General features: G+C 30.9%; 3 protein-coding genes across 4 annotated transcripts; 1 reads left to right on the top strand and 2 right to left on the bottom strand.

Annotated features, from left to right (window-relative positions):
- Positions 1-627: 627 nt before the first annotated feature.
- LOC100267340 (protein IQ-DOMAIN 29) lies at positions 628-6,382 on the bottom strand. Its single transcript, XM_002271157.5, has 7 exons — positions 5,965-6,382; positions 5,306-5,442; positions 4,711-5,007; positions 3,948-4,151; positions 3,575-3,655; positions 1,578-2,610; positions 628-901 (listed from the first exon to the last, which is right to left on the bottom strand). The coding sequence occupies exons 2-7, from the start codon at positions 5,393-5,395 to the stop codon at positions 870-872; spliced, it is 1,737 nt and encodes a 578-aa protein (XP_002271193.1). The 5' UTR covers positions 5,396-5,442; positions 5,965-6,382; the 3' UTR covers positions 628-869.
- A 10,604-nt stretch (positions 6,383-16,986) lies between these two features.
- On the top strand, positions 16,987-20,426 carry LOC100245028 (probable LRR receptor-like serine/threonine-protein kinase At1g14390). The gene is made up of 7 exons (XM_010654048.2): positions 16,987-18,604; positions 18,790-18,923; positions 19,017-19,260; positions 19,348-19,541; positions 19,671-19,723; positions 19,811-19,922; positions 20,027-20,426. The coding sequence occupies exons 1-7, from the start codon at positions 17,377-17,379 to the stop codon at positions 20,264-20,266; spliced, it is 2,205 nt and encodes a 734-aa protein (XP_010652350.1). The 5' UTR covers positions 16,987-17,376; the 3' UTR covers positions 20,267-20,426.
- Positions 20,427-21,040: 614 nt separating this feature from the next.
- On the bottom strand, positions 21,041-25,638 carry UBC2 (ubiquitin-conjugating enzyme E2 A). Of its 2 annotated transcripts, none has more exons than XM_002277367.5 (6): positions 25,292-25,638; positions 24,615-24,748; positions 24,482-24,507; positions 23,390-23,479; positions 22,686-22,774; positions 21,041-21,384 (listed from the first exon to the last, which is right to left on the bottom strand). In XM_002277367.5, the coding sequence occupies exons 2-6, from the start codon at positions 24,737-24,739 to the stop codon at positions 21,256-21,258; spliced, it is 459 nt and encodes a 152-aa protein (XP_002277403.1). In that variant the 5' UTR covers positions 24,740-24,748; positions 25,292-25,638; the 3' UTR covers positions 21,041-21,255. The 2 variants fall into 2 exon arrangements, with proteins under 2 accessions (XP_002277403.1, XP_002277449.1); XM_002277413.4 differs by having other exon boundaries at positions 25,251-25,594.
- Positions 25,639-27,930: the final 2,292 nt, after the last annotated feature.

The following is a 27,930-nucleotide window of genomic DNA, read 5'->3' as shown; positions in this document are numbered from 1 at the left end:
AAATTACAAAAAGGTAATATTTTAGGAGGCCATAGATGAAGGCACCGCAAGAAGGAGAAAAATAAAACAATAAAAAATAAAATAAAATCCTCACACCCAAGCAATAATTTTACTACCAATGTTGGAAATCTCTACCTTCTATCTTAAGCAAAAGCTAGCCACATGCTCAATGTCGATCCAACCCAACACAAAGGTGGTGTTTGTTTTTTTGGCTTTTTGCTGAAAGCAATTTAGTTTTAGAATTTAGGTTGTTTGTTTTTCTACTTTTTCATGATTTATTATAAACTTTTTACTAAATAGAAAAAACCAAAATATGTAACTTTTTCTAAATAGAAAAAATAACATATTGGTTTTTTTTACTTTTTAATAGTTAATAGAAATAAAATACTACAAAAACAAACAACCTAATATTTAACACTATTAAGCATTAAGGTTCTATTTAAAATTAAGTAAAAAAACAAACACCACCAAAGTGTCCCGCTATTTATGAGAAGAAAGGACAGATGAATTACACATTAGGACACCTTGCACCTGTACCTTCCTTCAAGCTGTATCAGGCGATCATATGGTGCTTCCTTGAGTTTGTGATATTTATAAATACACCATTCAGATAGCAGGGTTCATGCATTAGCTTAAATGGTGAACTCAGCATCATTTAATATTAACACTAAAATTTGAGTAGCAAAAAGAAGCAAGTATTCAATCTCCAACATCACACGGTATGACAAAAGTTCCTATGATCTTGCAAGTTTAAATATTCTATTGCAAAAGCCTAAAGACGAGGAAAAATAAAAAATAAAAGACACTGCAGAAAAGACATACTTTCTTTACCACTTGACATAATTTTTCTATGGAACCTTTGTGCACAATCACCTCCTCCACTCTGGTTGCAGCAACTTCTCTGAAATTAAAACACCAAAAATAATGAACAAATCAGAAATCGGACTGGGTATCTCATAGATTTTATTCATCATTATGCTAAAGATTTCAGAATGAGGAAATTCATTTTATAAAGTACTACATCTGAACATACATGCATGATGACCAAGAATATTTTAGCTTAATTTCTAGCAGGAAGAGTTAACAAAGAGAGGGAACGGGATCAATGAAGTCTAAATTTGTAAGAAATCCATACAAAATCAAAGCTGTTCAACTTCAGACTCAGCTGCAAGGCCTGCAGCCAAGTTGGAAGTTCTAGTAGTTGAGTGAATCAAAAGGCAGACAGACAGCACAATTACCAAATATATGCATATGCTGAAATCTCCAAACTTGAGTGCATGCATGCAGGTGATCTTGTGTACGAGTTAGTTTCAATCCTCTTATTTCCAGAAATAAAACCCACATTGCAGACCAGATGTATTCCACCTCAAATTTACTCAAAATAAGTATGACTACTCAAACAAAGTGCAGCCCAAATCTTGCACATGCAATCATCTCATAACCATAAATAAGCGCTCTACTTTTCTAGACAGAAAACTCATGGTTGAGTCTTGAGACTGAAGCAACCTTCATACCAGCCTACAAAAATGTACGCAAAACAAAGGCATAAGAGAAGTTATAGGTTCAAAAGTTCTTACCACTACCGTCTCTAGAAGACATTAAAGATCTGTCACTTCTGAACACTCCTTTGCCACTTGCTTGGACCAGTCTTTGCGCTCGTGGTGACCATGAACTCAACTTGCCATTGGTAGAAGATGATGGTAGAGAATGCCGTCTGGTGATACCATTCTTATCAGCCTCATCTTGGCCAAACCTCGGGGAGCTTAATGCTCTCAGTTTGGCCTTCGCAGATTCAGTTGCTGCCATATAGCTAGGCAGTCTTGGTGTGTTATGTAACCCATTCTCTTGATAATCATGCTTTCCAGGTAAAGAAGCTCTTCTCTGGCTGGTTTTCTGGTCATCATTGCTAATATCATTATCCTTATAGCTCATGTCCTTGTTCGCTTCAGGAATATTCTCGCTTTTACCATTGTTTTCCACACATTGCAAGTCAGCCAGAGTATGATCATGTACATTATCAACTAGCTCATTTTCAGCAGGTGGTTTCAGACTTGTCTCAATATCAGACTGTTTTGACACTGTCACTGCCATATCCTTCTTGATCTTTTTAAGAGAATCCCCAGTGCCCTGCTCAGGGGCATCAGAGGCAGCGCTTGATGATTTCCTCAGACTCTGCTTGGGTTTCTCAGCTTTAACCTCTAGCTGATCAGAAGCATCTGATGTGGATTTCAGATTTTTTCTTAATTTACTTTTAGTCTTCTCAGTTGCATTTTTTGGATGCTCCTGAACAGAATCTACTGGATGGCTTGAAACTTTCCTCAGGTTGCGTTTAGGTTTATCTGACTCTAATGTCGACTGAGTAGATCCATTTTCAAATTTTGCACTGGTTGCTTTTCGAACACTTCGTTTTGGCCTACTTCGATCAGTTTCTACCGTTTGAGAAGTGCCACGCTTTTTCTGAGACTTTGAGTCAATAATCTTTTTGGGTTTTGTTAGGGGTTCCCAAAAATGTGACTTCGTCCAACGTTCTAGCCAATCCCAGGCTGAGTTTGGCTCCCCAGGACCATACTGAAGGTGCAGAGGCATTGATGTAGGTGATGAAGCAAGAAGCTGAAAGTGATGAAGAAGCACAATCACACACTCAGTTTGAAAGAGCAGTCAAAGAAACAAAATGGGGCAGCTCAAGGTCATAACCATTTTTTGTTGCAATTCACAATACTTACATCATTGATGGCACCTGCATTTCTTGTGCATGGGTACAGGTGCCAAGAATTGATGTAGGTAGTCAATGCCCAATTTCCCATGTTTGCTGCCAGGGCACAGTTACTAGTTTATTCTATGATATTTTCAAACTAATATAACAAGTACTAATATATTGCACTTGCAGTCTTAAATTCTTCCCCAGATGATTCCAGAATGATAAGATCCAGACCATGTTATTATGGCTTATCAAAACCAACAATGAGCTTGCAGGGCCTCCAACCTAGGTCACATAGAATAACATCACAAGTGGTATGTGCACAGGCCAAGCTTGATATACCAAAGATAACTTTTTCTTTTTCTTTCTCTTTTTGACAGGCAACCTCCTTGGCACTTAAGTCAAGCCTCAAGGGTTTGGTGTACCAAAGAAAACTTAAAGCAAATGCCCTTCTAACATTTAAATCCTGTAAACCTAAACAGTGAAAAGATTGGAACCAACTAATGAAGCAAAACTAATACATATTAAATATAATAAAAGATGTTTAGGGAAGCATACATAAGCCCAAAGGCCCCAAACAAATTCCACCATGAAAAGTGAGCATCATTGGCAGATAAGTCCATTAAGAAATCCTCAAGAATAAAAATTATTATGCAAGATTATCTACATTTCAAAAACTGATATATATATATATATGAACTCACCTTACAGACAAACATTTTTTGTCATAAGCCCAAAGGTCCCAAACAATTCCACCAGGAAAAGTGAGCATCATTGGCAGATAAGTCCATTAATCCTCCAGGGCAAAAATTATAATGCAAGATTATCAACATTTTAACAACTGATATATATATATATATATATATATGAACTCACCGTACAGACAAAAACATTTTTTGACAGCTTCTCTGCCTGATTAGATGTTTGTAACCCAAACGAGTTTGAACATTTGGCATCCTGATAAGAAAGAAAGAAAGAAAGAAAAACTAGTAAAAAAGATGCAAAAATCTTCTATTCCAACTGCTAATTGATGGTGTAACATGCAAACAAAATCAAAGATAGGTGTAAATAGTCGATATACCAGTCTCACAAGAAACAATAGTATTAAAATTTCTCAACATACCCTCTCATTCATGCTGACATGAACAAGGATCAAGTTATATAGACAAAAAAATATTTTTGCCCACACTTCTATTCTGATCAGACAAAGATGAGAAGCTATGGATAATTGTATGAGACACTCAATTACCGGAAATTTTCTCGCACTCAGTTTTTCATGCACTTCAGTCCCGATATTAGAATGTCTGACACTTTGGCCACGAACCAGCGCCTGGAACTTAACAATTCCCTGCACACAGCATAAGGTGGCTATAGCTTGTCTTCTAACCAAACGGCCGCGACCAAGTGCTTGAAGCCTTATGATGCCCTTAAGGGTTCGAAATGCTCGTCGAGCCTTCAAAGATATTAAGCTGGCATCAGTAAACTAGAACATTGACCCAAAAAAGTAAGAATTTTCATATCAACCACCAAGAAAATTCAGGGGAGACAAAATATAGTAGAGGTTGAAAAAAAATACAGGTATAGCCTACATTTATCCGGAAAAATAAGGCAAAAAATGTAAGTGACTATCTTTTCAAAAAACCATATGCATTCAGAAAAAACACACACACACACAACAGCAACAAATAATCAATGAATAAAACACTTGCAAATGTAACATGGGTATGTTAAGGCTCATAATACGTACCATTGTATAACCTATCAACAGAACAGATACATATGCTATAACCAGACCAAAAAAACAAAAGACCATAGGAACATTCGTGCATAGTTAGCTGAGAAAGCCCCAGCACAAGCAAAGTTCAAGCATAAAGCTAATTTTTTGAAAAAAAGATGGTGCTGAGTAAAAAAAAATTTAGGATCTGTCGCAAATAGAAAGATAAGCATGAAAATTTATAAATTCCATCACATCATCCAAAAAAATTTTAACAAGTACAGAAAGAGGTAATTACCAAATAACCCCTGAATGCAGCTTGTGCCTTTGTTGCAGCTTGTTCATGTCTGATTCTTTCAGGATCTTTTGATAAACCCAAATTCATGATTGTTTCTGTATCCCCATTTTCCTTTGAAGATGATAAAATAACTCCATCATTTGGTAATCTAGAAGCTGTTCCCTTTTCTGAGTCTGAGACTACTCCATTTCTAGCAGTGGTGAGAGGAACAGGGAGTGAAGTCAAGGGAGCATCAACAGTCAAATCAGATGCTGGTACCTTAGCACAAACTAATGCATCTCCCTTGCTTGCATGTTTCTTCACATGAGAATCAAAAGATCAGTTATAAATTAGACATTTTAAAGCTTCATACCAATTTCCACCAGACAAAACAACACAAAATTAAGAGCATAAGCTTCATTCAGCCAATATCTTCACAGAGTGCAGAGATTTCTTTTGAGATAATATCTATTAAAAAATAGTCTCAGGTCAATTTTAAATTTTCTAGCATCAAATCTTCCTTTAACAGTAACAATAAATTTCCTAAAAATAAATCCAAATGTTGCTAAAGATTACCATCAATAAGAACAAAAGAGAAAATGAATGTACAACTTACTGAAATTTCTCTTCCCTTTGACAAATTAGATTTGGATGATTTCTTCCCAAACAGTAGCCCTTTGATCCATTTTCCAGGGGATTTCCCCATCACTTTAACACCAATAACTCAAAACCACATAACACAAATTTAAAATCCTGCAAGATGTCAATTACCAATAAATCAATATTATAAAATACCAACATAACCTCAATGATGTCAATTACCAAGAAACAAAAGAGGTTTAATCATATAAAGAGAGACGCCATAACACTGCATCAAATTGCCCAAACTTCTTAATCAATCTATAAACAAATCCTAAAGCCAAATAGCAATTAAAATTATGCTAAACAACATAAGAAACACACAAATTTCAAATCAGAAGTCCTACATTACTTCCACAAACATCTACCAATTAACCAAGCTCAACAATCGATTCATTACACCATTTGTCCCAGCGAAATGAACAAGCCTCCATTTGTTTCACCACAAAACATTTTCCAGGAAAACAGAGTTAGCTATGATTTACATCTATCTTGATGAATCCGAAATGGGAGAAATATATGTTGGCACGTAGATGCGCACACGTAGATCCGAAATCATCATGGTATGAGAACAAGCATGAACTATAGAGAATGGAAGCTAGTAGTTCACAAACAACATTGGATCTGAAACGTTACCTGAAAATGCACATTCTCGAAACCCTAAATCCACCATTTCCGAACTCCAAATGAACCGAAGAAATGGCAGGAAAAGCAAAAGAGTAAACGATCTGAGATCTGAATGCTAAAAATAGAGCTTCAGATAATTATACAGACAGAAGAAGGAAACAAATGCACTACGACAGCATGAAGAGGAAGTAGAAGAAGAAGCCGTTTTATTCTTGGTTCTATGCTCTCTCCACTATACTACTGAAAAGACACCTGAAAATCATATCATTATATATTTTTCTATTTATTTTTTTACCATTTATTATTTCTACACCAATTAAAATTATTTCTAATCAAATAATAAACAATAAACTAAATTAATATCGCCTTTTTTAGAAAATAAATAAAAAATAAAAAAATCAGATAAAAATAGTGGAATTAGTTGATTGCATTTGGGTGGTTGAAGTTGCCTTAAAAAAAAAGTTAGTTTGTGATAATCACAATAGACCTTTTCCTTTTTTTGGTGAAACTTCTTTATATTTGTTTTAAAAAAAAGTTTAGATTAAACGGCCTTCACGCCTTTTATAATCACCATGTCTCCGTTTTGAAATACCCGGAAATCATTTTTTTATATAAAAATTATTTTTAAAAATATTTAAGTGTTTAAAGTTGAAAAATACTTTTTAAAATCATTACCAAAGGCATTTAAAACATAATGATTTTATGAAATACTTTTAATATTTATAATACTTAAAAAAAATTATCATTTAAATATTAAAAATGTTAAAAACGCTTTCCAGTCTCAAACGCACTCTAAATAATTTAAGTACAATAAAAAAATTCATATTATTAAAAAGGTAAAATACTATCAAAATACTTTTCTTTTAATTTCTACCTAAGTACAAAGGAAAAACATTCTTAATTAAAATATTATAAATAAAGACGTTAGAATTAATGTCCTCCTCATGGTAGTTCCAATTTAGGACATTACCACTAGGTGAAGCGTTGAGCTTGAATTATTAATAAAAGAAGATAAGGAGTGAAGCCACATAATGAGACAAACTTTAATTATTCATGCTCCAATTTAGTATCATTTGATTAACAATCATTAAAATAAATAAATAAATTATGTCAGCATGATTTTTCAATATTTTTCCTACTTTTAGGAGTAATTATCATTTTTAGATTTTCAAAAATTCAATTGGATGTATTTTTTTAATAATTTAATATAGGAATAATATTGTTTTCATGTTTCTTTTTACCAAAATGATGTAGTATTGGTATATTGGGTGAGGCTTGAGGGTGTCGTATGTGAGACCGACACTTGTGGGCTCAATTCTGAGAATGTAGATGAAGGCTTAATAGATAAGATTTCTCGGACTGATTGATCCAGTCCAATGCCTTATCATTAGTTATGGTTTCCTTGTACCAAGCAATGGGACCAATTAGATTCTCAATTCTAAGCAATTCTTAGTCACCCATTGGGCCAACCACACTAAGCCTGGCCCATATCATGCTTTAACAGAATGCCATGCCCTTGGTCCAGGCTTCAACTATTTTTGACAAATGGGCAAGGGAACGGAATCCCTTAGGCTATGTTTGGTTCCCGGAAAGTACAAAGGAAAGAAAAAAAATGCTAAGGAAAATTATTTTCTCATGTTTGGTTGTCCTATGAAAAATATCAAAGAAAATTAAATATAATTAAAACTAATTAAAAACTTATGTATTTTTAAATTATTTAATCTTTATATTGATGAATTAAAATAAATAAAATGAGTTTGAAGTAACAAAAAAAATAATTTATCAACTTTTAATCTATTTTTTTATTTTCCTTCACTTTTTCTTTCCTTCTACTTTTCCTTTGCATTTTCTTTCCCTCGTATTTTCCCTCAAATTTTTCGGGAACCAAACATAGCCCAATAATCAATATTCAAGTTGATTTCATGATCTTATTTTATTTGTAAGGATGGGCTACAGTATAAAAGTATATTCTTCGATAGCTTTTAAAAAGTACCATCAATCAGGTGATATTATATTATTATATGCATCTTAATATTCCTACTCTAATCTCGTTTGATTGTATCATTTTATCTTGATCTTATTATTTGTTTGAACATTTATAACCTTACTCAATCACCTAAATCTCACCTTACATATTCAACAATAATTTGGATCTTTTATTTGGTAAGGACCATTATGGTACCTTATCATTCCTTATTTGTATCTCGTTATATTTATTTGCTTATATATCGATTTCATATCCTTATATGACCTAAATTTTATCATACATTTTTACTGATCCATATTACATTTTTTTATAAATTTTGATTTAATATTCTAAAACTTTTTTTTTCTTTCTTTTTTTTTTTCTTAAAATTTATAAGGAAAAATCAAAATAATATCTATAAATTTTAAAATATAATTTTAGTACCGTAAAAGCTTCATTCGAAATAAGATAAGACAACACAATATGTTATTAATTCTTTTAAACAAGACAATAATCTTAATTTAGCATAATTTAATTCATGCAAGTTAGAAGTAAAAATGGAAGTAAAAAAATAATTCTAAAAAGTAATTTTAATATTGTAAAAATAGTGATTTATATGTATTAAAATAAACTTTATAAATTACTTGCATATGATTTATTATACATAAAATAGTTGATCATAGAAACTAAAATAAGCTTGATGCAAAAAAAAATTATTTCTAGTGTGACAAAGACATTTCACACAACACAAGCAAGAAAAATATAAGCTTATAGAAAAAAATTATAATTATATTAATAATAGGAGTTGATGGAAGATTTAATTTAGAAAAGATAATTTGAAGAATCATTTTTTTTTTTCTAAACTCCTTAGAAGCATCGAGCCAGCCAAAGTATTTCCTACTTTTTAAAATCCTAAATATAATCTCAAATGAAATAAAATACCTTTTATATTATTTTATACAAAGTTAATTTAGAAGAATCATGGACCACATCTTTTATGTTATTTTATAAAAAGTTCATTTAGAAGAATCATAGACCAGCCCTAGCACAAGGAACCATATACTTTTAGAAATATCCTACTTTTTGAAAAATGGAAACATAACTTCAAATGGACTTAAAAAACCATTTATGTTATTTCAGTTTTTATTTTTTAAATACAAATTTTTAAAAATAAAAATATTAGGCCCGTTTTGGTCATAGACCCGTAAACTTGTTTTTGAAAATTATTTTTAGTTTAAAAACAAAAAACAGTTCTAGTAATTTTTTCTAAAATAAAGGTATTTGGTATGTTGTTTTGAGAATATATTTTTTTGTAAAAAAAAAAAATTCATATTTGGATAAATAAATTTTATTTATTTTAAAACAAATATTATTTATTTAATATTAATTTAATTTGATTCCAATTTTATTAAAAATAAAAATAGCTTGTAATTATAAATTAAAAAATAAATAGTTTTTAGTAAAAATATGAATCTATTCTTTTTAAATAATAATAATAATAATAAAGGTATGTGGTAAGTTATTTTGATTTTTTTTTAAAAAAAAAAAGCACTTTTGGTAAATTTTAGTTATTTTAAAAAATGTATTTTTCTTATTTAAAAAATTCATATTTTTTATTTACTATTAATTAAATTTGATTCAAATTTTATTATAAATAAAGAATAGTTTGTAATTACAAATTAAAAAATAAATAGTTTTTAGTAAAATATGAATCTAATATTAAACTAAAATCATAATTTATATTTTTTTATCACAATAATACTATTCTAATATATATTATAAAATATGGATATAAGCCTCTGTATAAAACTATAATTAATTTTTTGTTAAAAATGAATAATAATAATGATCAATAATATTTTATTTGAAATGAAAACAAGCAAAGTCCAATTCTTTTCTATTGTAAGTAATTCAATTTTTTCATTAAGTAGACACATTTAAGATTAGGGCATTTTAAATTGGTTTTGATTTAGCCCATAATTTATTAAGTCAATTTTTTGAATCCCAAATTATTATTAAAAATTAATAAATTTATTTAAAAAACCTAAAATATTAACTTTCGTTTTATTTGATTCCGTTTCATCTAGAATGTTTTTGCTTAAAAGTAATACCAAAAACTACATTAGTCATGATTCATTTTGAACCGATTTTGAAAAAAAATTTGATAAAAATATACTTATATGGAAATGAAAAATTAGTAAAACCATTGAGATTGAATTTTGGTTCATGACTTTCTAATATTAATGACATAGATTTTGAGTTTTGTGACTTTCTAGTTTTAATTGAATCTGATATCAAATTTTAAATTATTTTTATGATTTTTAATATATATTTTTTATTTTAATAATGAATGAAAATAATTTCACTTTTCCTCTAAAAAATCATTGAATTTCATTTCATTAAATTTACATTTTATTTTATTTTTTTCCTTTGACTCTTTTTCTTTTACTTCTCTATTTCTTTTTCTCCCGGCCCTTATGCAACTTGCAGGGTTCCAAGAACTAACCAAATTAATTTATAGTCTTATTTTTACAGCTTCTTCCCCACTGTAAAGTGCAAGACTACCAAATTTGAAAGCTTCAGCCTACCCAACATACTTTACAGCCACAAAAAATAAAAATAATAATAATTAAAAAAGAAAAAAGGAGATTTTGGTCCAAAACCACTAATTATAGGCAAGGAAACTTGTGGATTATATTTTCTTAATATTATATAAATCATAAAATTTTCAAGAGATGTAATTCATAGACACGTAATTTTTTCAGAGCATATAATATCCAAAATTCTTTGATTTAATCTGTATAAGACGTGTGGTGTGTGGTGTCGGCGGGTGTCTCCAAAAGTGAGTGTGATTCATTGGCGTAGTTGTCAACATGTACTTTGGCGACGTGTTAGTTGTACCTAATCAATTCTTTTTATCATAATTCGGCGAGACATGGCAATTCCCCCATCTCCATGAGTTTTTTTTTTTAAGGCCTCCCCAAAGTGCCAAATGATACACATCGAAAGATTAATGACAAAGGGATCAAAATGTTGATAATTATAGTAGTATTTATAGAAAAGTAAATAGAATAATAAATTATTTAATAAAATTAAAACTTAATTAAAATATTGATAATCTTCTTTTTTCATTAAAAAAAATTAATTACATAATTTAATTTTATAGCTTCATAGTTGCATCCCATTGTTTGCAACTGAGATCCAATTTAGTAAATCAACTTAATAATTTAATTTAAATCTTTAAATAAATTAAGTAAATAAAATTAAAAATTTAAATATTAAATTAAAATAGTTATTTAAAAAAATTAATCTTTTTTACTTTATTTAGGCATAAAAATATTTTAAAACCATAATTTCATATTCACAACTTATTTTTTATAATAAATATTTTGATACCTTCAATGCCCTAAATATGTTAGAGGTTTAATAAATAATTTTATTATAATATTAATATTTTTAAATATTAATTAAAATTAACGAAGATAAATATGTTAGTTTAGTAATTTAAATTAAATTTTAAGTTAATAATATATCGATGAGTTAACTTAAAATCAATTTAAGGCATTAAATAAAAGTATTAAAAGTGTGTTTGATAATTCTTTTACTTGAAATATTTTTAGTAAAAGCGTTTTTAGAAAAATCACTTAAGAGGGCGTTTGGTAGTAATTTTAAAAAATGTTTCTAGTTTTTCTAATACTTAAAATAAAAATTATCTTTTAAGTATTAAAGATGTTAAGAATTTGTTTGACAGTAATTTTATGAAATATTTATAATCTTTCTTGAAAAATTTTATATTTTAACATTTCCTAAAATTACTGTTAAATACTTTAAAATTCCCATATATTTATATATCATATACTTTCAAAGGGATTATAAATCCAGTACCTACCAAATCGAGATCCCACCATTTTTCTTTAAAGATGCCCCACAATTCCACGAGACAAAATGCCACCTATAAGACCCCAAAGATAAAAACAGACCTATCAATTTTATATTAGAAAGCATTTATGCATTGCAATGGTGTACTTTTTGTCTTCAATCATGTTTCCACTCCCAATAATTATCACGTAACTGTTTACAAAACAAGGTAACCGACAAATCTGACAATTCTCTATCTTTATTTTTTTAATATTATTTATAATTTACATTTATATGAGTATTATAGTTAAAATATAACAAGTCAAAATAATAAACTTGCAAATTATTCAACGCAACTTGCAAAGAGCATTAAGTTACAACTTGCTTGGAAGCCATTGTGTGCACAAATTGCAATACTTTTAACCACCCCATGTGGAATTGCTATTACGGTGGGGAATTTATAAATTTATAGGAATTAGGAATGCTCAAGTAGAACAAAAAAAAAAAAAAAAAAAAAACTAAAATAATGTTTTTATTTTTAAACCATGAAAAATATAAAAAAAAAATCTAATATAATTAAAATTATTTTTAAAAATTTATACATCTTTCAATTATTTAATTTCTATATAAAAGATTGGTCTATTTGGTTCACGGGCGTCTAATGCGTGAAACATTTTACTAGGAAGCATGATCATAGGACTGACGCTCAAAAGAATTGAAAGACCTACACAAGTAGTGGAACATATGGTTTGATTAAATACAAGGCACAAAATCTTATAAACCCTTGACATATAAATAACAAAACTTGTTCTTAACAAGATGGTACTAACTTTCATTCGAGTATTTCATGATTGGTATAAACTTGTATTGTGAAATGTTTAGTCAAGTCCTATGAAATCATCGTTTTGTGTTGATAAGACATCCACTTAAGGAAAGGGTCGTATAAAAATAATTTATTAACTTTATATTTTTTTTTCTTTCTTGCTATTTTTCTTTTTTATATTTTCAATCAAATTTGGTGAGAAATAGGATTAAAATCTCAAAAATTGTTTGATTGATATTAAAAAAATAAAAATAAAATAAAAGCACATCAAGATAAATCATGAGACTCTAATGATATCTTCAAATTTGTTAAAATAGATATTTAGGTAAAATATTAATAATTACTGTAAAATGCATGTCCCTGAGAAATAAACCTAATCACCATGACAAACAAAAGATTTAATGTTAATAATCTAAAATTCCAAGATAACTCTAATAAGAATCAATTGTTACCATAAAAGGGTCACATTTGAGGGTCAAAATATCCCTAGGAAACAAAAGATGGGTAAAAAAGAAACCAACAAAAAAATTGTAAAATTATTTAAACTCTATTTATAATAGATATTTTTGTTATTAATGTTTTAGTACAACATGACATGTTTATTTATGGGAGAATTGTGTTTTCAACCTAGTTGGGTTTGATATAGTCCTTTAATCACCTATAATTGATTACAAGGACATGAAATAGTAATAAATAAAAATACATTTTTGACTCATTTTTGTCTTTATTTTACCATTCTTCACATGTCACTACCATTAAATTCTCTCCGATTTAACCATTTTTGGATGTTTAGTTATTTTTTAAACTCTTTTATAAATAAACAAAAATTATATTAATGATTTAAAGACTATTTGGAAAATACTTTTTAAAAATGTTAATTTAAATAAATAAATATTATCTTTTACCTTTTAGAAGTAAATAATTTAATAATTAAAATACTATTTAAAATAAATATATTTACTATTTTCTTTTCTTTTATACTAAAAAGTATTTTAAAGTTTTTTTTATTATAAAATAAAAAGTTGATTTTTTTTTTAAATTTTTTTTCTTTCTTATTTTAATAACTTTTTGAACATGACTTTTAATAATAAGTTATATAAAATGTTGCAAATTTGTTTATAAGGATTTTTTTTTTTAATGATTTGAATGAATTAAAATAAGAAAAAGAAAAAGAAAGAGAATGAATTGAGAGTTTTTATTTTAAATATCCTATAAAAATGTTTTTGTATAACTTAATTTTAAAAGTAGATTATATTAATGGTAGGGATTGAATTTTTCTTATATAAAAGAGTTGAAAAATATATTTACTCATTTGAGATGAAAACAAGCAGTTAAAAATTATGTAAATTATGTTTGAGTTTAGTTTAAAATATTTTTCTAGTTTTTATTTTTATTTTCTATATTGTCTTTTTTTTTTAAAGTACATGAATTAAAAAATGAAAACTATTTTTAAAAATAAAATTTGAAAACCTTGTTTAGTACTATTTTTTATATGAAAATAATAAAAATAATTAAATGTCATCTATTGTGTCGTTTTACAATGGTATTCACTAACTGTACAAAGGAAATGTACTAAGTGTATAAGGGTGTACAATGCTACATTTTGTGAAAAATTTCAATTTATTCTGAACCATTCCTTTATTTTTCTTATAACCCAAGAATTGTATACCTATATCATGTATTTTATTTAATTCTCACATGAAAATGAAAATTCAAATACTTTCCCAGTAATGATATTTGGGGAAAAAAATTTGACCCCATATCATCCACCATTTTCTCAACTAAACCATTGGAAATATGGTTAAACACATCTACGTAGATACATAACTTATGAGAGATATGAATTTGTGTCACTATATAAGGGTATTACACTAAATGTACAAAGGAAATATACTAAGTGTACAAGGGTGTACAAGGTTACATTTTGTGAAAGATTTCAATTTATTTTGTACTATTTCTTTATTTTTCTTATCACCCACAAATTGTACACCTACGTCATGCATTTTATTTTATTCTCATATGAAAATTCAAATACTTTTTTAAATAATGATATTTGAGGAAATTTTTTTGACCCTAAATCATCCACAATTTTCTCAATCAAACCATTGAAAACATTATTAACACACATACATGAACACAAAACTTAAGAGGGACATGAAATTTGCATTATTGTATAAGGGTATTACACTAACTGTATAAGGGAAATGTGTCAATGGTGTATAAGGCTTTTAATAAGTTTTGTACGATTTTTAAACAACTTGAACTCGACATTAAAACAATTATTGATTTTTTTTTTTACTAAACTATGTCATTAAGATATTCCCTACAAAAATTAACACATAGTAAATAAAATTAAAATCAATCACGTTTTAATTGTTCATTATAAGTAAACTAAATGAAATATATATATTTTTACTATTTTGCCTTTATAAACATAATTTTATTGTTATCAATAGATACTAAAAAAAATCATATTTAAACAGAATTAAAAATAAACAAAATTATTTTTGTAACATTTTTATTTTTTTAAATCATTAATTTAAATTATGAAATTAGTTTTAAAATTAAAAATATTTGTTGTAACTATATTTGTGAAGATTTCATGATTTTTATCTTATTACTTTTAAAAAATTGCTTTAATAAGAAAAATATTTATTTTAATAGTTTTAAATATTTAAATCTCTATTTAAAATATTTAGGATTAGTGTGGGGAGCAATTAGGTAATTTTGGATTTGAGAAATTTTTAATACCTTGAAGACTTTAATTTTGTCTATTACCCTATTTACACTTTCAAAATTATTGGAAGGTTGGTAAATTAGTTTTAGAAATATTGTTTTCTTGATTAATATTATATATATATTGTGTGTGTGTATTTACATTATTTCCGAAATAATACAAGAAATAATAAACACTCCGCGTCTAATTTGCAAGTTAGAAAAAAAAAGAATAATAATGTTTTATGGGGTATTTAAAAATTATTTAATATATATAAGAAATACTGTACAACATATTTATTATTTTGTAAGTAAGAAACAAAAAAAAAAAATTTCTAAGGTATTTAAAAAGTATTTATTATATATTCTATAAGTTTGAAAAAAGATAATAATATTTGATGATGTCTAATTTGTAAGTTAGAACAAATAAAAAATACTAATATTTTATGAGGTGTTTAAAAATTGTTTAATATATATGAGAAATAAGATAAGTTTGAAATAAAAAATAATATTTATTATATATTATGTAAGTTTCCAAAGTATTTAAAAAATATTTATTATATAAGTTTGAAAAAAAGAATAATATTTGATGAGGTATTTAAAAGTTATTTACTTCCAAAATACATTTAGTAATAATAATTTTTAATCATTTATCTTTCATATTCAATTTGATGGAGAAAAATAATTAGAAAATGATTCAACTTGGTCTCACCAATAAATAAGCGAGAGAAGAGTGAAAGAGTCAGAAAAAGAGAGAGAGAGAGAGAGAGAATGAGAAAGGTGGGGTGATCGATTAGTTTTTTCATTTAATAATCAAATGTATTTTAAAGATTTTTTTAAAGACAATATATTTCTTCTCAATTTCTATTTTTTTTTATTGGGTTTTGAATTTAATGATGAGTGATATCATGACCTTATCACAATTACCAAGTCTAATTGAGGTGAAAACACAAATTTCCCATCATTTATTATAGATGTTGTACATAAATATTATATTAAAATATAATTGTTATACAAAAATAGAAGGCATTACATACCAATAAAATATGTTAACCTTCCTAACTATGCTATTATTATCACATTAACACCTCTAGTATTTGTCCTCTTTCTTTTACTAGTCTATCAAACCTTATTCGTACAAACAATAAACAATAATCATTATTTGCTATAAATGTCAATTCCATTTAAAAGAATAATAATAATTATAGAAAATTTCTCTTTTATTTACTACTACATAAAATCTTGTTTTTATTTTTTAATGATGGTAAAAAAAAAATTAATTTTTTAATAAATAATCCTTATTATGAATTAAAAATTATTATTTTTAAGGACCGTTTCATTTTGTTGACATTTGGGAAATGAGGAATGATTTGATAGTTAAAGTAGCGATTTGTGGAGGTTGTCTCAGGGGTGTTTTGGTCATTATATATATTAAAGTTTTGGAAGAACCGAAGGTCTCACGAACCCCACGTGCTTAGGCGCGTGACGTTGGGATACTCGCGGGTCCACAGGGTTAACGTGGTCAACACCGTGGATCCAGCAAGATGTATTGCTTGAATACAGAGCCGGGTTGACTTTAGCCTCGTGACGGTGAGGATCGAGAGGGATCTGAGGTATTGGGAACTCCTTCGCAATTTAATACGTTGGATCGCGTAGTGTCAGATCAGGAATAGCTTCACCTGCCTTTTTTTGAAAGGACCGAAGTGGAGTGTGTGCGTGGTGGCTTCAGCTCAGCGTCTGCAAATTACAATCTCCACATCTCTTTCCGTTTTCCTCAACTCACACCCATATCTTGCTTGTCCCGGAAAACATTTTCTTGGCTTAGCATCATTTCCAAACACCACCTCATCACTTCTGAAATTAATGTTTCTGAAGTCTGACAAAAGATTCTGCACCGCTGGGCAAAACCCAGAGCATAACTGCCTCTTTATGAAATATTCAGGGTGAGATTCATGCTTTCTTCTTCACCATAAATGGCCAACACTGTGCGTTCGTTCTAGTTCCTTATGGCGGTCGAGTGAATTCATGCAATTTGAGTTCCTTTTTCCTTGATCAGAAAATGGAGAGCTTCTGGGTTTTCTTCTGTTTCTTGTTTTCTGTAATCATTTTCCCAGTTTCCATGGGGCAACTGACTCCGACAGAAGGTCGAATTCTTCTCCAAGTTCAGCAACTTCTCGAGTACCCAGAAGCTCTTCAAGGCTGGAACAACTGGACTAGCTTCTGCTATCTTCCTCACTCGCCCTCTCTCAAGATCGTCTGTACAGATAATCGCGTGACTGAATTAACTATCATCGGAAACAAAAGCTCGCCTTCTGTTTCCGGGGACTTGAAGGTATCTCAGCAGACACTGTCCGAGAAATTCTCCATTGATGCTTTCTTCACAGTTCTAACCAAGCTCTCACACGTCCAAGTGCTGTCACTAGTGTCCTTGGGAATGTGGGGTCACTTGCCACCAAAGGTTAATAGGTTCCAAGCACTGGAAGTGCTGAATATCAGTTCAAATTTCATCTATGGAGAGCTTCCCCGGACAATCTCAACTTTTATAAGTCTTAGGAGTATTGTGCTGGCTGATAATTTGTTGAATGGGAGCGTTCCGGATCTTAGAAGCTTGCTTCTTCTTGAAGAACTCAACCTGGGTGACAATCGCTTTGGACCTGAATTTCCTTCTCTGGGAGCCAGTTTGGTTAGTGTGGTACTGAAGAACAATTCTCTAAGATCTGTTATTCCTTTAGGACTCATGAATTTTGATAGGCTTCAGCAATTCGATATCTCTTCCAACAAATTTGTGGGACCGATCCCGTCTTCCATATTTTATCTGCCTTCAATTCAGTACCTCAATTTGGCCAAAAATCAATTCACGGGGGCCTTTCAAACAAATATATCCTGCAGTGGTAACCTCAGATTTGTGGATATTTCGCACAACCATTTGATAGGAAAGTTGCCCTCCTGCGTTAGATCAAATTCTTCGAATTTGACTGTTATCAGTTCTTGGAACTGTTTATCTGGTGGAAACTTGGGTTATCAGCTTCCCAATTCAGTCTGCCGAAAAGAAGCATTGGCTGTTAAGCCTCCAACAAGAAATGATGCGCAGAAGTCCAGCAGCAAACTAGGCCTGATACTTGGTGTGGTGGCAGGCATTGTGGGGGTTCTGGTGGTTCTGGGGCTGTTGACTTTGGCCATTTTCAGAAAATCACGACCAAATAAATCTGAAACAGATATATTTAATCAAGGATCGGTTGCTTATAAGTCTCCTCTTCACAGCTCCTCCAAACCAATCAGCGAAGCAAGTAAGCCCTTTGCTCTGCTCTTCCTTCTGTGTGAACAGTGAACACTAACACTATAGCGTGTAAAGTACTTTACTACTTGATTGTAGCTTTCCCAAATCTTGATTAGCACTTCACTACTTGCTTTAGATTTCGCTTTTGAGTTCATATTTGGCCTGTGAAGTGATAACCGGATGGGATTTTCACAGGACATGTGCCCACCACAATGGGGTTCGGCACACTGGGGCTCCCACCGTATCATGTTTTCACTTTGGAAGAAATGGAAGACGCAACAAACAACTTCGATCCATCTAATTTGATAGCAGAGGGATCTCAAGGACAGGTAAATGAGTAGGTTTAAATCACAGTCTATTCATGTGATGCACAACCCTCAAGAGACACCTAAATGCAATTCTCTTGTAATATTTACTCACAGTCCTACAAAGGGTGGCTCAGAGATGGCTCAGAAGTCCTGGTGAAATGTCTGAAATTGAAGCACAAGCATTCACCTCAAAGCTTGCCACAGCAAATGGAAGCAGTAACAAAACTGAGGCATCAACATTTGGTCAGCGTTCTTGGACACTGTATTGTCACATACCAGGAACATCCCAATACCGCTAGCACGGTCTTCCTCGTCGTTGAACATGTTGCAAACGGGTCGCTCAGGGATCATCTTACTGGTAAAGCAAACGGGGACAGGATACGCTTTGTTCTAATTTGAGTCTTTAGATCATCAATGACATCTAATTTGTATCTGAATTTGGCAGACCGGAGGAGAAGAGAGATACTGAAATGGCCGCAGAGATTGGGAATCTCCATTGGCATTGCAAGGGGAATCCAGTTCTTGCACACTGGAAATGCACCAGGCATTTTTGGGAACAATTTGAAGATTGAGAATGTGCTGTTGAATGAGAAGCTTACTACAAAGATTAGTAACTACAATATTCCCTTGAGATTTAAGGTAGAGACAAGTAGAATAGACTAGAATTCAGCGGGATTAACTTTTTCACATTAAGCACATTTCCAGCATCTCATACCTCTACTCTAAATTGCCTTTTCTGATGATATAATAACCTTGTGGAATTTGCAGGTGGGTTCAGAAAGCCCTCTCAATGGACCAAAGTTCCGCAGTGATCTCCAAGGGTAATTCATTTTCTCAAAAATAAGTTGTCTATTTTCGTTGTCTTCTGCTGCATTATCCAATCTCATGGAAAATATACATGCGTGCAGTGCCCAAGAGGCGGAAAGGGATGATATTTATCAGCTGGGTGTAATTCTGCTTGAAATCATCACTGGAAAGCAAGTAACAAGCGAGAGTGAATTGGATGAGTTGAAACTCCAGGTATTTATACAGCTTCAAAGAAAGACAACATTTTTCTTGCCATATTGCATTTATTATATTAAATGCTATCCCTTTACTGGGAAATTTTGCTTATTGGCCAACAGCTGGAAAGGGGCTTAACGGAAGCGGCATCAAAACTCCGGGCATTAACAGACCCCTCAATTCGTGGTACCTTCGCTTATGAATCATTGACAAACACTGTCCAAATCACCCTCAACTGTCTCTCCAAGGATTCCAGGAAGCGCCCATCAATAGCAGATGTCCTTTGGAACTTGCAGTACTCAGTTCAAGTTCAGGAAGGATGGGCAAGCAGTGAAGGCCTTAGCACCCAGCCGCAATGCTAGGAGAGACTGTTGAAGTCTGCCAAATGCCTGCATTTTGTTTTTTTTGTATTTTTGTATTTTTCCTTTTCCCAGTTGAATAAGTGTTAACTAAAACCTGTACCCTATAGCTTCTATGTAAATCAATTCCCAATCCCAACCATAAAGTCTCTACTATTCTCAATCTTTTGCTACACCAATTGGATAGGTAACTAGTGGTTTCATCACCGTGGAAAGCTGCAGTTGGCAGCTGTTCGACCACCCTGCTGGACCCTACTTGAATATGTTTAGTTAGCTGCAAGTGTTCATTTATACATACAAAACAAGAATTTTAAAAAGAATAAATTGGAGCTTTCCCCACAAATAATTAAAAAAGAAAAAGAATAAAAAAAAAAGAGTCACGGCATTGCACTCAAAAAATGTACAAAAATCAGAGGAAATTCTTAGAATATCAAATAGAATTTGATATTGTTGGAGCTCATACAATGCAAGATCAACCATCCCTATTTCCCTCCTCTCCCTCCTCTCCCTCCCCTCCCTCCTTTCTTCAATAGAATCTAACACCTAGGAAGGAAAGAAATGACCACATACAGACTAACCTACTTTAAACTTTCCAAATGGCCAGACTGTGATGTCCCCATAGCAATTGCATATCAAGCTAAAACCTAAAGGTACACCTCAAATTAATGCTGCCATCACCCTTACTTTACTGAACATTATTTTGTTTGTTTGAACTTTCTAGATAATTCCATCACTAAAACCAGTTCTACCTGGAGGTCCCAAGGATAAAACAAGAGGTAACAAGAAACCTTTTATGCGCATTTACTTGAAGCAAAATGCAACAAATTATATCCAAGGGACACAAAAATAGAGACCACTAACATCCATCCTTGGAAGGCAAGCAAACATATAAAATATAAAAGGTGTTTACAACACAATGGCTTAGAAGTCCCATAGTTATTCAAACAGGCCACTAGGCTATTTTTGTAGTTCCATCACCCTACCATGAGCAATCAATCAGCTGTCCAACTCTGCTCAACAATCTCACGCACTCTTCTGTTGTATTCACGCTTGTTCTCACTAAACATCCGTGCTGCTTCTGAATTTGCAGGAGAGTTTGGGTTTGGGTCACAAAGCAGCGACTGCAATCATAAGAGGAAGGCAACATAATTAGCAATCCAAATTCTCACAAAGCAAGCTACACTATAAAAAGCCATTATAAATTGTTCTTTAATCCAAAATACAAGGGTATCAGTTATCCTTTCCAAAAGACCTACTTCCTTAGCCACCTTTAGTTTTCCCTTATAAAAGCCTGCTCTAATCCATCTTAGGAATGTCCCATAGAGCTCAGAATGCCACATGTCATGTGGATTGGAGTTCAACATTGATCTCAATCAATTCAGGATACTAACCATGAGTAGAAAATAATATCAATAAGTAGTTTCAGCCCCTTAATATTAATTAACATTTGGGGATGGTAAAAAAGAATTTTAAAATAATGATTAGAAAATAAGTATATAAGTTACATACTTATTTCATGAGTAGAATTTTACAATACAAGTTGCATACTTATTTCATGTGTAGAATTTTAAAAGAATGATTAGGAAATAGCTCTAACCATTCAACTCATATGCTTATTCGCTAATCATTCTTTTAAAATTCTATACATAAAATAAGTATACAACTTGTACACTTATTTCCTAATTGTTCTTTCCTAACCTCAAGTCCTGTAGCTAAGCAAAAAGAGGGACCACATGAATCCACTCCAATATCTGAAGAAAGAATGAGACACCCACAGAATTATCCAATGAAATCACATTGTTAGACTACTAAAGTATGATAAGTGATAATGGCACTGAAGAGTACATATCGGGCTACAAACCCTACCCTCTCATGACTCATGCCAGTGTGAGTGTGTGTACATATACAGAAGTTTGGGATGCACAAAGTGAACTACAGGAAAAATTAAAAATAAAAAAAAAATTAAAAGGAAAAAATTAAAAAGAAAAATCTGACTGCATGCACAATGGTCTGATTGATCCATTATAAAAAAAAACAATCATAAGACAACATTGCATCTTTCTGTGACAATCTCATGGACAATTATAGCTAAGATAATGGAAATCAACTTCTCTGTTTGTCCTCCAAGTAGTAGTGCTGAAAGTCATCAGGGTATATTTATATGCAACAAACAAAGAGATCCAACATAGCATAGTGGATGGCTTATGTTGCATCTAGTTCAGGAACTGTCTAAAATGGAAATATAAAATAGAGAAAACAAACATCTTGCCTTTCATCTTTTCAAGGCAAAACAAATTTGTTATACTAATAAGCGAATAGATAAAAGGCAAAAACATAGGTCAAATCAGCATTCTTTCATGTTTTAAATATCATGTTCTCAGTTGATGCAACATCCAAACAATAATATGAACATATCCAATACCTGGATGGATGTAAGTATGGCAGCTACATCATAAATTGGACTCCACTGATTTTGTAGAATGTCTAAGCAAATGCTTCCATCCGCATAAACTGACAAAAGATTAAGAGAACTTAGAGCCAGCAACAGCAAAATAATACTTAGTTTAGTTTCCTCAAAAAAGCTAAAAACATTATGATGATCATCATCATGACAAAAGGAAAGCAAAGATGGAGAGAATCCAGTAGGAGTTGAAGGTAGACAAGCTAAGTGATGCATTAATACTAAACGTAATTTTGTCCATGCAATGCATGAATACCAAATAAACATTATTTTATTAAGAGCTTGAGAACTAAATAGCATGTCCTTTATCCTTGTGGCTTAGAATCCAACATGGGCATTGTTATTTGCAGGGAATAATACCATTGGTTGAATAACAAAACATCGAATTCCATCCAATGAAAACATAGTGTGTTCAAAAAAATAATAAATGCACCACAAACTAGCAACAGATATGGATAAAAACAGAGTCAGGGAACCTACGTTCCACAAGTGTATTTATAAAACTAACATGGAAGTGAAAATTCGTTGGATGCTAGATGTGCAGCAAAGAAACTGATATCATTCCTGGCACGTTACATATTTGCACATTAGGCATATGTTGGCTGAGAACTCTCATAATTGAAAGTGAGAATTGGGTAAAAGCATAGTTCTTGCGTCCAACTTACTATTTGGATGGAACATTCTAGAAACAAAGCGTACAGTTGGTGGCTTATTCGGATAATCCTCTGTAAACTGAAGCGTCAATTTAAACGTACCTGAAGGATTCAATCAGAGCATAGCAGCATTAAATACACACCAACAATAATCATAAGTGCCCTCATAACCACGAAAAATACATCAAACAAAACAATTGTACAAAACTGCACAGAAAAATTTGGAATCCATTTTGTGCAACTTTTTTTTGCCAATGGTTACATAAAAAGTACCACAGAGGTCAGAAACAAGTCTCAGTAACTAAAGGTCAAACTACTATTCAAGTAAATATGTGTATGACACTACCAACATTCTATAGATTCATACAATATGCACCCATAAATTGAATGGATTTCCACTTTTTTACTTCCACTTCTTAACAAAAAGTGTTTGATTGGTATTTTTTATTGGCATACAAAGGATTTCCAGTTTCTCAAAGTTGATGACCAAATGGGACATCATGAAGAATACAATAGTAATAGTAACACCAATAGTAATACCAATATTAAACTAACAACAAAATCAACGACACCAATGATAATAATCTTATAAAAAGGAGCACAAAATCTTCCAGCATAAATGCAAGGTGATTTACCATATAGTAGTTTAGCATGGTAAAGCATATCTGAAGTTTTTGAATGGAGAATGAATGGATTGAGAATGTATGGATAGACCACCATGATTTAAGTATGCGATTGAAAGAAACATTATTTCTGAAGAACTAGCTGAAACATAACCTGGTTGAGCTAATACAATCCATCTTATAAGCAATGAAGAATAACAAGAGTCACATAGCCATAATGCAAAAAGAGAAGAACACATGGAACCAAACACATATCAATAGATAGAGCATTTGAACATGTTTTCTGCCAGAAGCATTTGAAATTATTTTGGTGATTTTATACAACACAAAGAAAATAAAATCATGGTACACAAATATCATGTAGCTTAAAGAGTTAAATAAATAACAAACTAAGATAAGCCAAAACGAAAAAATAACAAATCCAACTACAAGCTTTCTGAACATCCTCTTAAATTACATATGGTATAGGACTTGAATTTACCTCCGTCCCAAGGTGTGTCATCAGGTCTGCAATTCAACCAAGAAGGCGTATAAGTGCAACTGATTCAGATCTTTAACACCCAACACAAACTATACAAAAGAAAGAATAAACAATGATGCATTTCCCAGCATACCCAAATATAACAGCATTCCAGAGCATAATGTTATTGTCTTGAGGAGCACCACTGATGCCTGCAGGTGGATCCTGTTGCAACCTCTTGAAATCCCTCATGAGCCTCTTCCTGGCTGGAGTCGACATCCTCACCGCCTATTCCAAAGAGAAGCCAACCAAAACAACATTGCTTGGTAATCATCTTAAACAATGCAGTGAGTCAATTACAATAGTATAATGCATGTTTATCACTCAACCCATACTAAATTAGGGCTTCATTAAAAGAACAGGTTGCAACAGAAATCCAACATAAGAATTGTGATTGAATTGAAAACCGCATCCTAAATTCCAATCATAGAGATCTTAAAAAGATCAAGCATTTGCAACAAAGAATAGGAAATTCACGCGTTTATACCACATGACAGATCTTGAGAAGAACATAACATTATTAAACCATAATTACTTAAAGAAAACATGATCCGATAAGTCATTTGCCGCCAAATTTCAGAAATGATTGGGCTCGAGATTTATCATAAATCCCTAGATCCATAATCAGATTTCTCACGCTAGGGTTCGTTCTCACAAAACGCCCAAATATTTAGCAAAAAAGCAAATCCAAGCAAAATTTAACAAACAACCGCTTGAATAAAACCATTACCCAATGGAAAAGTGAGAAAATAAATTCTTATAAGAGCTCACTTGCAAGGAAACGCGGCGAGTAGGTTTGATTCTTGGCGATAGAGAGAAACTTTTGGCTGGAAAATTTCCTAGGAAACAAAGGGAGGATGCCGCAATCAGAGCCAGACACCCGTGGTGATGGATGGATCGAAGCGAGAGAGAAAGGGGAAACTAGGTTACGGTCTTTATATAACGAAACGACGTCGTTCAAGGCTCAGGTCAGCGGTCCCAATCTGTCTCTTTCTCTTTCTCTCTTTGCTGGTACTCGTTCTGTTCCATGCGCTCACCGCCAATTTGCAAGCGTGCACCGTATGTATAACTTTCCATCTACGTATTTTATTCCCTATGCCCACGTATCATGGCCTCTCCCACTTAATTTTAAAAAGACAAAAAAGTCCAGATTTGGATAAGATATATGAAAATAATTTCATACATTTATTTGATGGATTTTTTAAGATAAGATATGTATTAATTGATTTTATTATACATAATATAAAATAAAATATTCTAATTTTAATTATTTTATATGGTAAATAAAAAAAGTAAATGGCTGTTTGAAAATTATTAACAAACTGAAGGCATTTTTATAAGGGTGAATTGCCAGAATTGGTGCTTGGAGGTCATTTTCGAATTGGATATGATATAGATTCGTCGCCGTGACATTACATGCTTTTTGAATAATCTCAAGGCAGAAAGCCAAAAAGCTTTGTAACAAAAAGCAAGGCAATAGTGGAGGACCGGAGGTGCGTTGGTGCATGTCACTGCATAGTAAAGATTCTTGGCACAAACATCCAACTTTAAAGCATGCCCCCGATGGAATTTGGATTTTCATACAACCATCACTGCATCTACATTTACTTTTTCTTTCGCTTTCAAGATCTCTAAGATTCTTATATCTGCTTTCTACAACAGTTGTGTCCAATCACGTTTTAGTATGCAAGTGGTCAGAATGATTTCATTTCAGAAAATAATTTCATTAGTCAATTTATTACTTTAATGACTTAATTATAATTAAAGAGTAGGAAACAACTCTTTCTCACAAACATCCAACTAATTAGAGCGCGGGTACTTGTTTTATTCTTAACGGTAGTTTGGTTCTGTTTATCAAACATCCATTTTTTTATTTATAAAAACATTATTTAGATTAAAAATATTTTTTAAAAACATGATTAAATAGACTTTTAAAATGTTTAGAATGCTTGTAAAAGTGCTTTCAAACAAAATGAAAGCATTTCACGTGATTTTTTAATTTTAAAACATTAAAGTATTTTAGAAAATATTATAAATGATTTAAAATAAAATCAAATATTAGAAAAAATTTAGAAAATACTTTAAATTTTTTTTAAATTACTTGTAATATAACACTTGTAGCTTTTAAAGAAAACGCTTTAGGATTATCAAACCCACGTTTAATTTTCCTTTATGGTAGAAGTCTCTTCTAAAAACAAGGGAAAAACGACTCTTAAGCTTGCTGTGAATTGTTTTGGGGTGTGTAGATGCATGGACGTTGAGGGGCATGTGGATGCTGCGCTGGTTATGAGTTATGAGTTATGAGTTATGGGTGTATATAAAGCACTTGACTGATCATCGTGTCGCCACTTTTATTGAATCTGTCCTGATTATAAAGTGGATTCTAAAATTCCCTCTATATTTGCTTACAAGTGTTTTCTACTTGTCGGTTTACCTCCTGTCTTTTTGTCTTAAAGTTTTGCAAGTTGCTCCTCTCTCCATGTTATTTTTCTTTCCTGGTTTGGATATTTTTTTAGGTACCAATGTTGATTATTTTTGGGTGATATGGCTTTTTTTGTAGGTCCATTTATTTATTTCTCTAATTGTTAGATTTGAAGGATATTTAAATTTAGAGTTTAATTAAATGTTTTTTTAGTAAAGACGTTTTCTTGTAAGTGTTTTTAGAAAAATTTTAATTATTAAAAATAAGTTATAATACAAAGTCCTTATGAAAAAAAAATCGAAAAATCATAAAGAAATTATGTAATGTATGACTTAGGTATATTTTGACATAGGAGAGAGGTAAAACACTTTCATATATTCATACATTAATTGAGAGTATTCTTTATATTTAGCATATTGATTGTAGATGTTTTCAGAATGCATTTGATAGTGATTTTAAGAAGTGTTTAGGAGTTTTATAACAGTTAGAAATTTTCATCCTTTAAGTATTATAAAATCTAAAAATACTTCTTATAATAATTGTCAAACGTACTCTTAATCTAAAAAAATGTAAAACACTTACCTATTTTTATTTTATATATTAGATAGATAGAGAGATTCACGGAATGTCCTTTTATTCATAAATATTTTTATATAATTTGGTGAATAAATTATTTTTTTTTATATAAATTTGAATTAATTTCACGTGAACTTTATCATTTTAAAATCTTATCAAATACCTCATTTATTTATTTATTTATTATTTTTACTTATCTTTCATCTAATTGGATTTTATCATTTTCACTCATTTCTTGCATCATTTAAAATTAAAAAAATATTTGAGGAAATTTTAAATTAATAAGTCATTTAAGGATAACAATAAAAAGTGTTTTTTTTTTTTACTATTGTAGACCCTGTATTTCGCATAATGCGTTCCCACTCGACGGGAATACTCACTTTTTATTTATGAAAAATTCAATGTTTTCAGA

This window comes from Vitis vinifera, chromosome 1 (assembly GCF_030704535.1).
Source record: "Vitis vinifera cultivar Pinot Noir 40024 chromosome 1, ASM3070453v1".
Lineage (NCBI taxonomy): Eukaryota > Viridiplantae > Streptophyta > Magnoliopsida > Vitales > Vitaceae > Vitis > Vitis vinifera.
The sequence above is the reverse complement of the archived record's forward strand: the minus strand, read 5'-3'. Positions and strand labels throughout refer to the sequence as shown.

Bases quoted from the DNA above. Each gene is read 5' to 3' on its own strand.
- LOC100267340 (XM_002271157.5), bottom strand. From the start codon at position 5,395: ATGGGGAAATCCCCTGGAAAATGGATCAAAGGGCTACTGTTTGGGAAG. The intron at 4,152-4,710 runs GTAATTACCTCT...ATATCTTTGAAG, and splicing joins CTGCATTCAGGGGTTATTTG to GCTCGACGAGCATTTCGAAC. The intron at 2,611-3,574 runs GTGAGTTCATAT...CATCACTTTCAG, and splicing joins AAAATGTTTTTGTCTGTACG to CTTCTTGCTTCATCACCTAC.
- LOC100245028 (XM_010654048.2), top strand. From the start codon at position 17,377: ATGGAGAGCTTCTGGGTTTTCTTCTGTTTCTTGTTTTCTGTAATCATT. The intron at 19,261-19,347 runs GTAAAGCAAACG...TGAATTTGGCAG, and splicing joins GCTCAGGGATCATCTTACTG to ACCGGAGGAGAAGAGAGATA. The intron at 19,724-19,810 runs GTAATTCATTTT...ACATGCGTGCAG, and splicing joins TTCCGCAGTGATCTCCAAGG to TGCCCAAGAGGCGGAAAGGG.
- UBC2 (XM_002277367.5), bottom strand. From the start codon at position 24,739: ATGTCGACTCCAGCCAGGAAGAGGCTCATGAGGGATTTCAAGAGGTTG. The intron at 23,480-24,481 runs GTAAATTCAAGT...TGAATCCTTCAG, and splicing joins TGACACACCTTGGGACGGAG to GTACGTTTAAATTGACGCTT. The intron at 21,385-22,685 runs GTATTGGATATG...TTATGATTGCAG, and splicing joins CCATACTTACATCCATCCAG to TCGCTGCTTTGTGACCCAAA.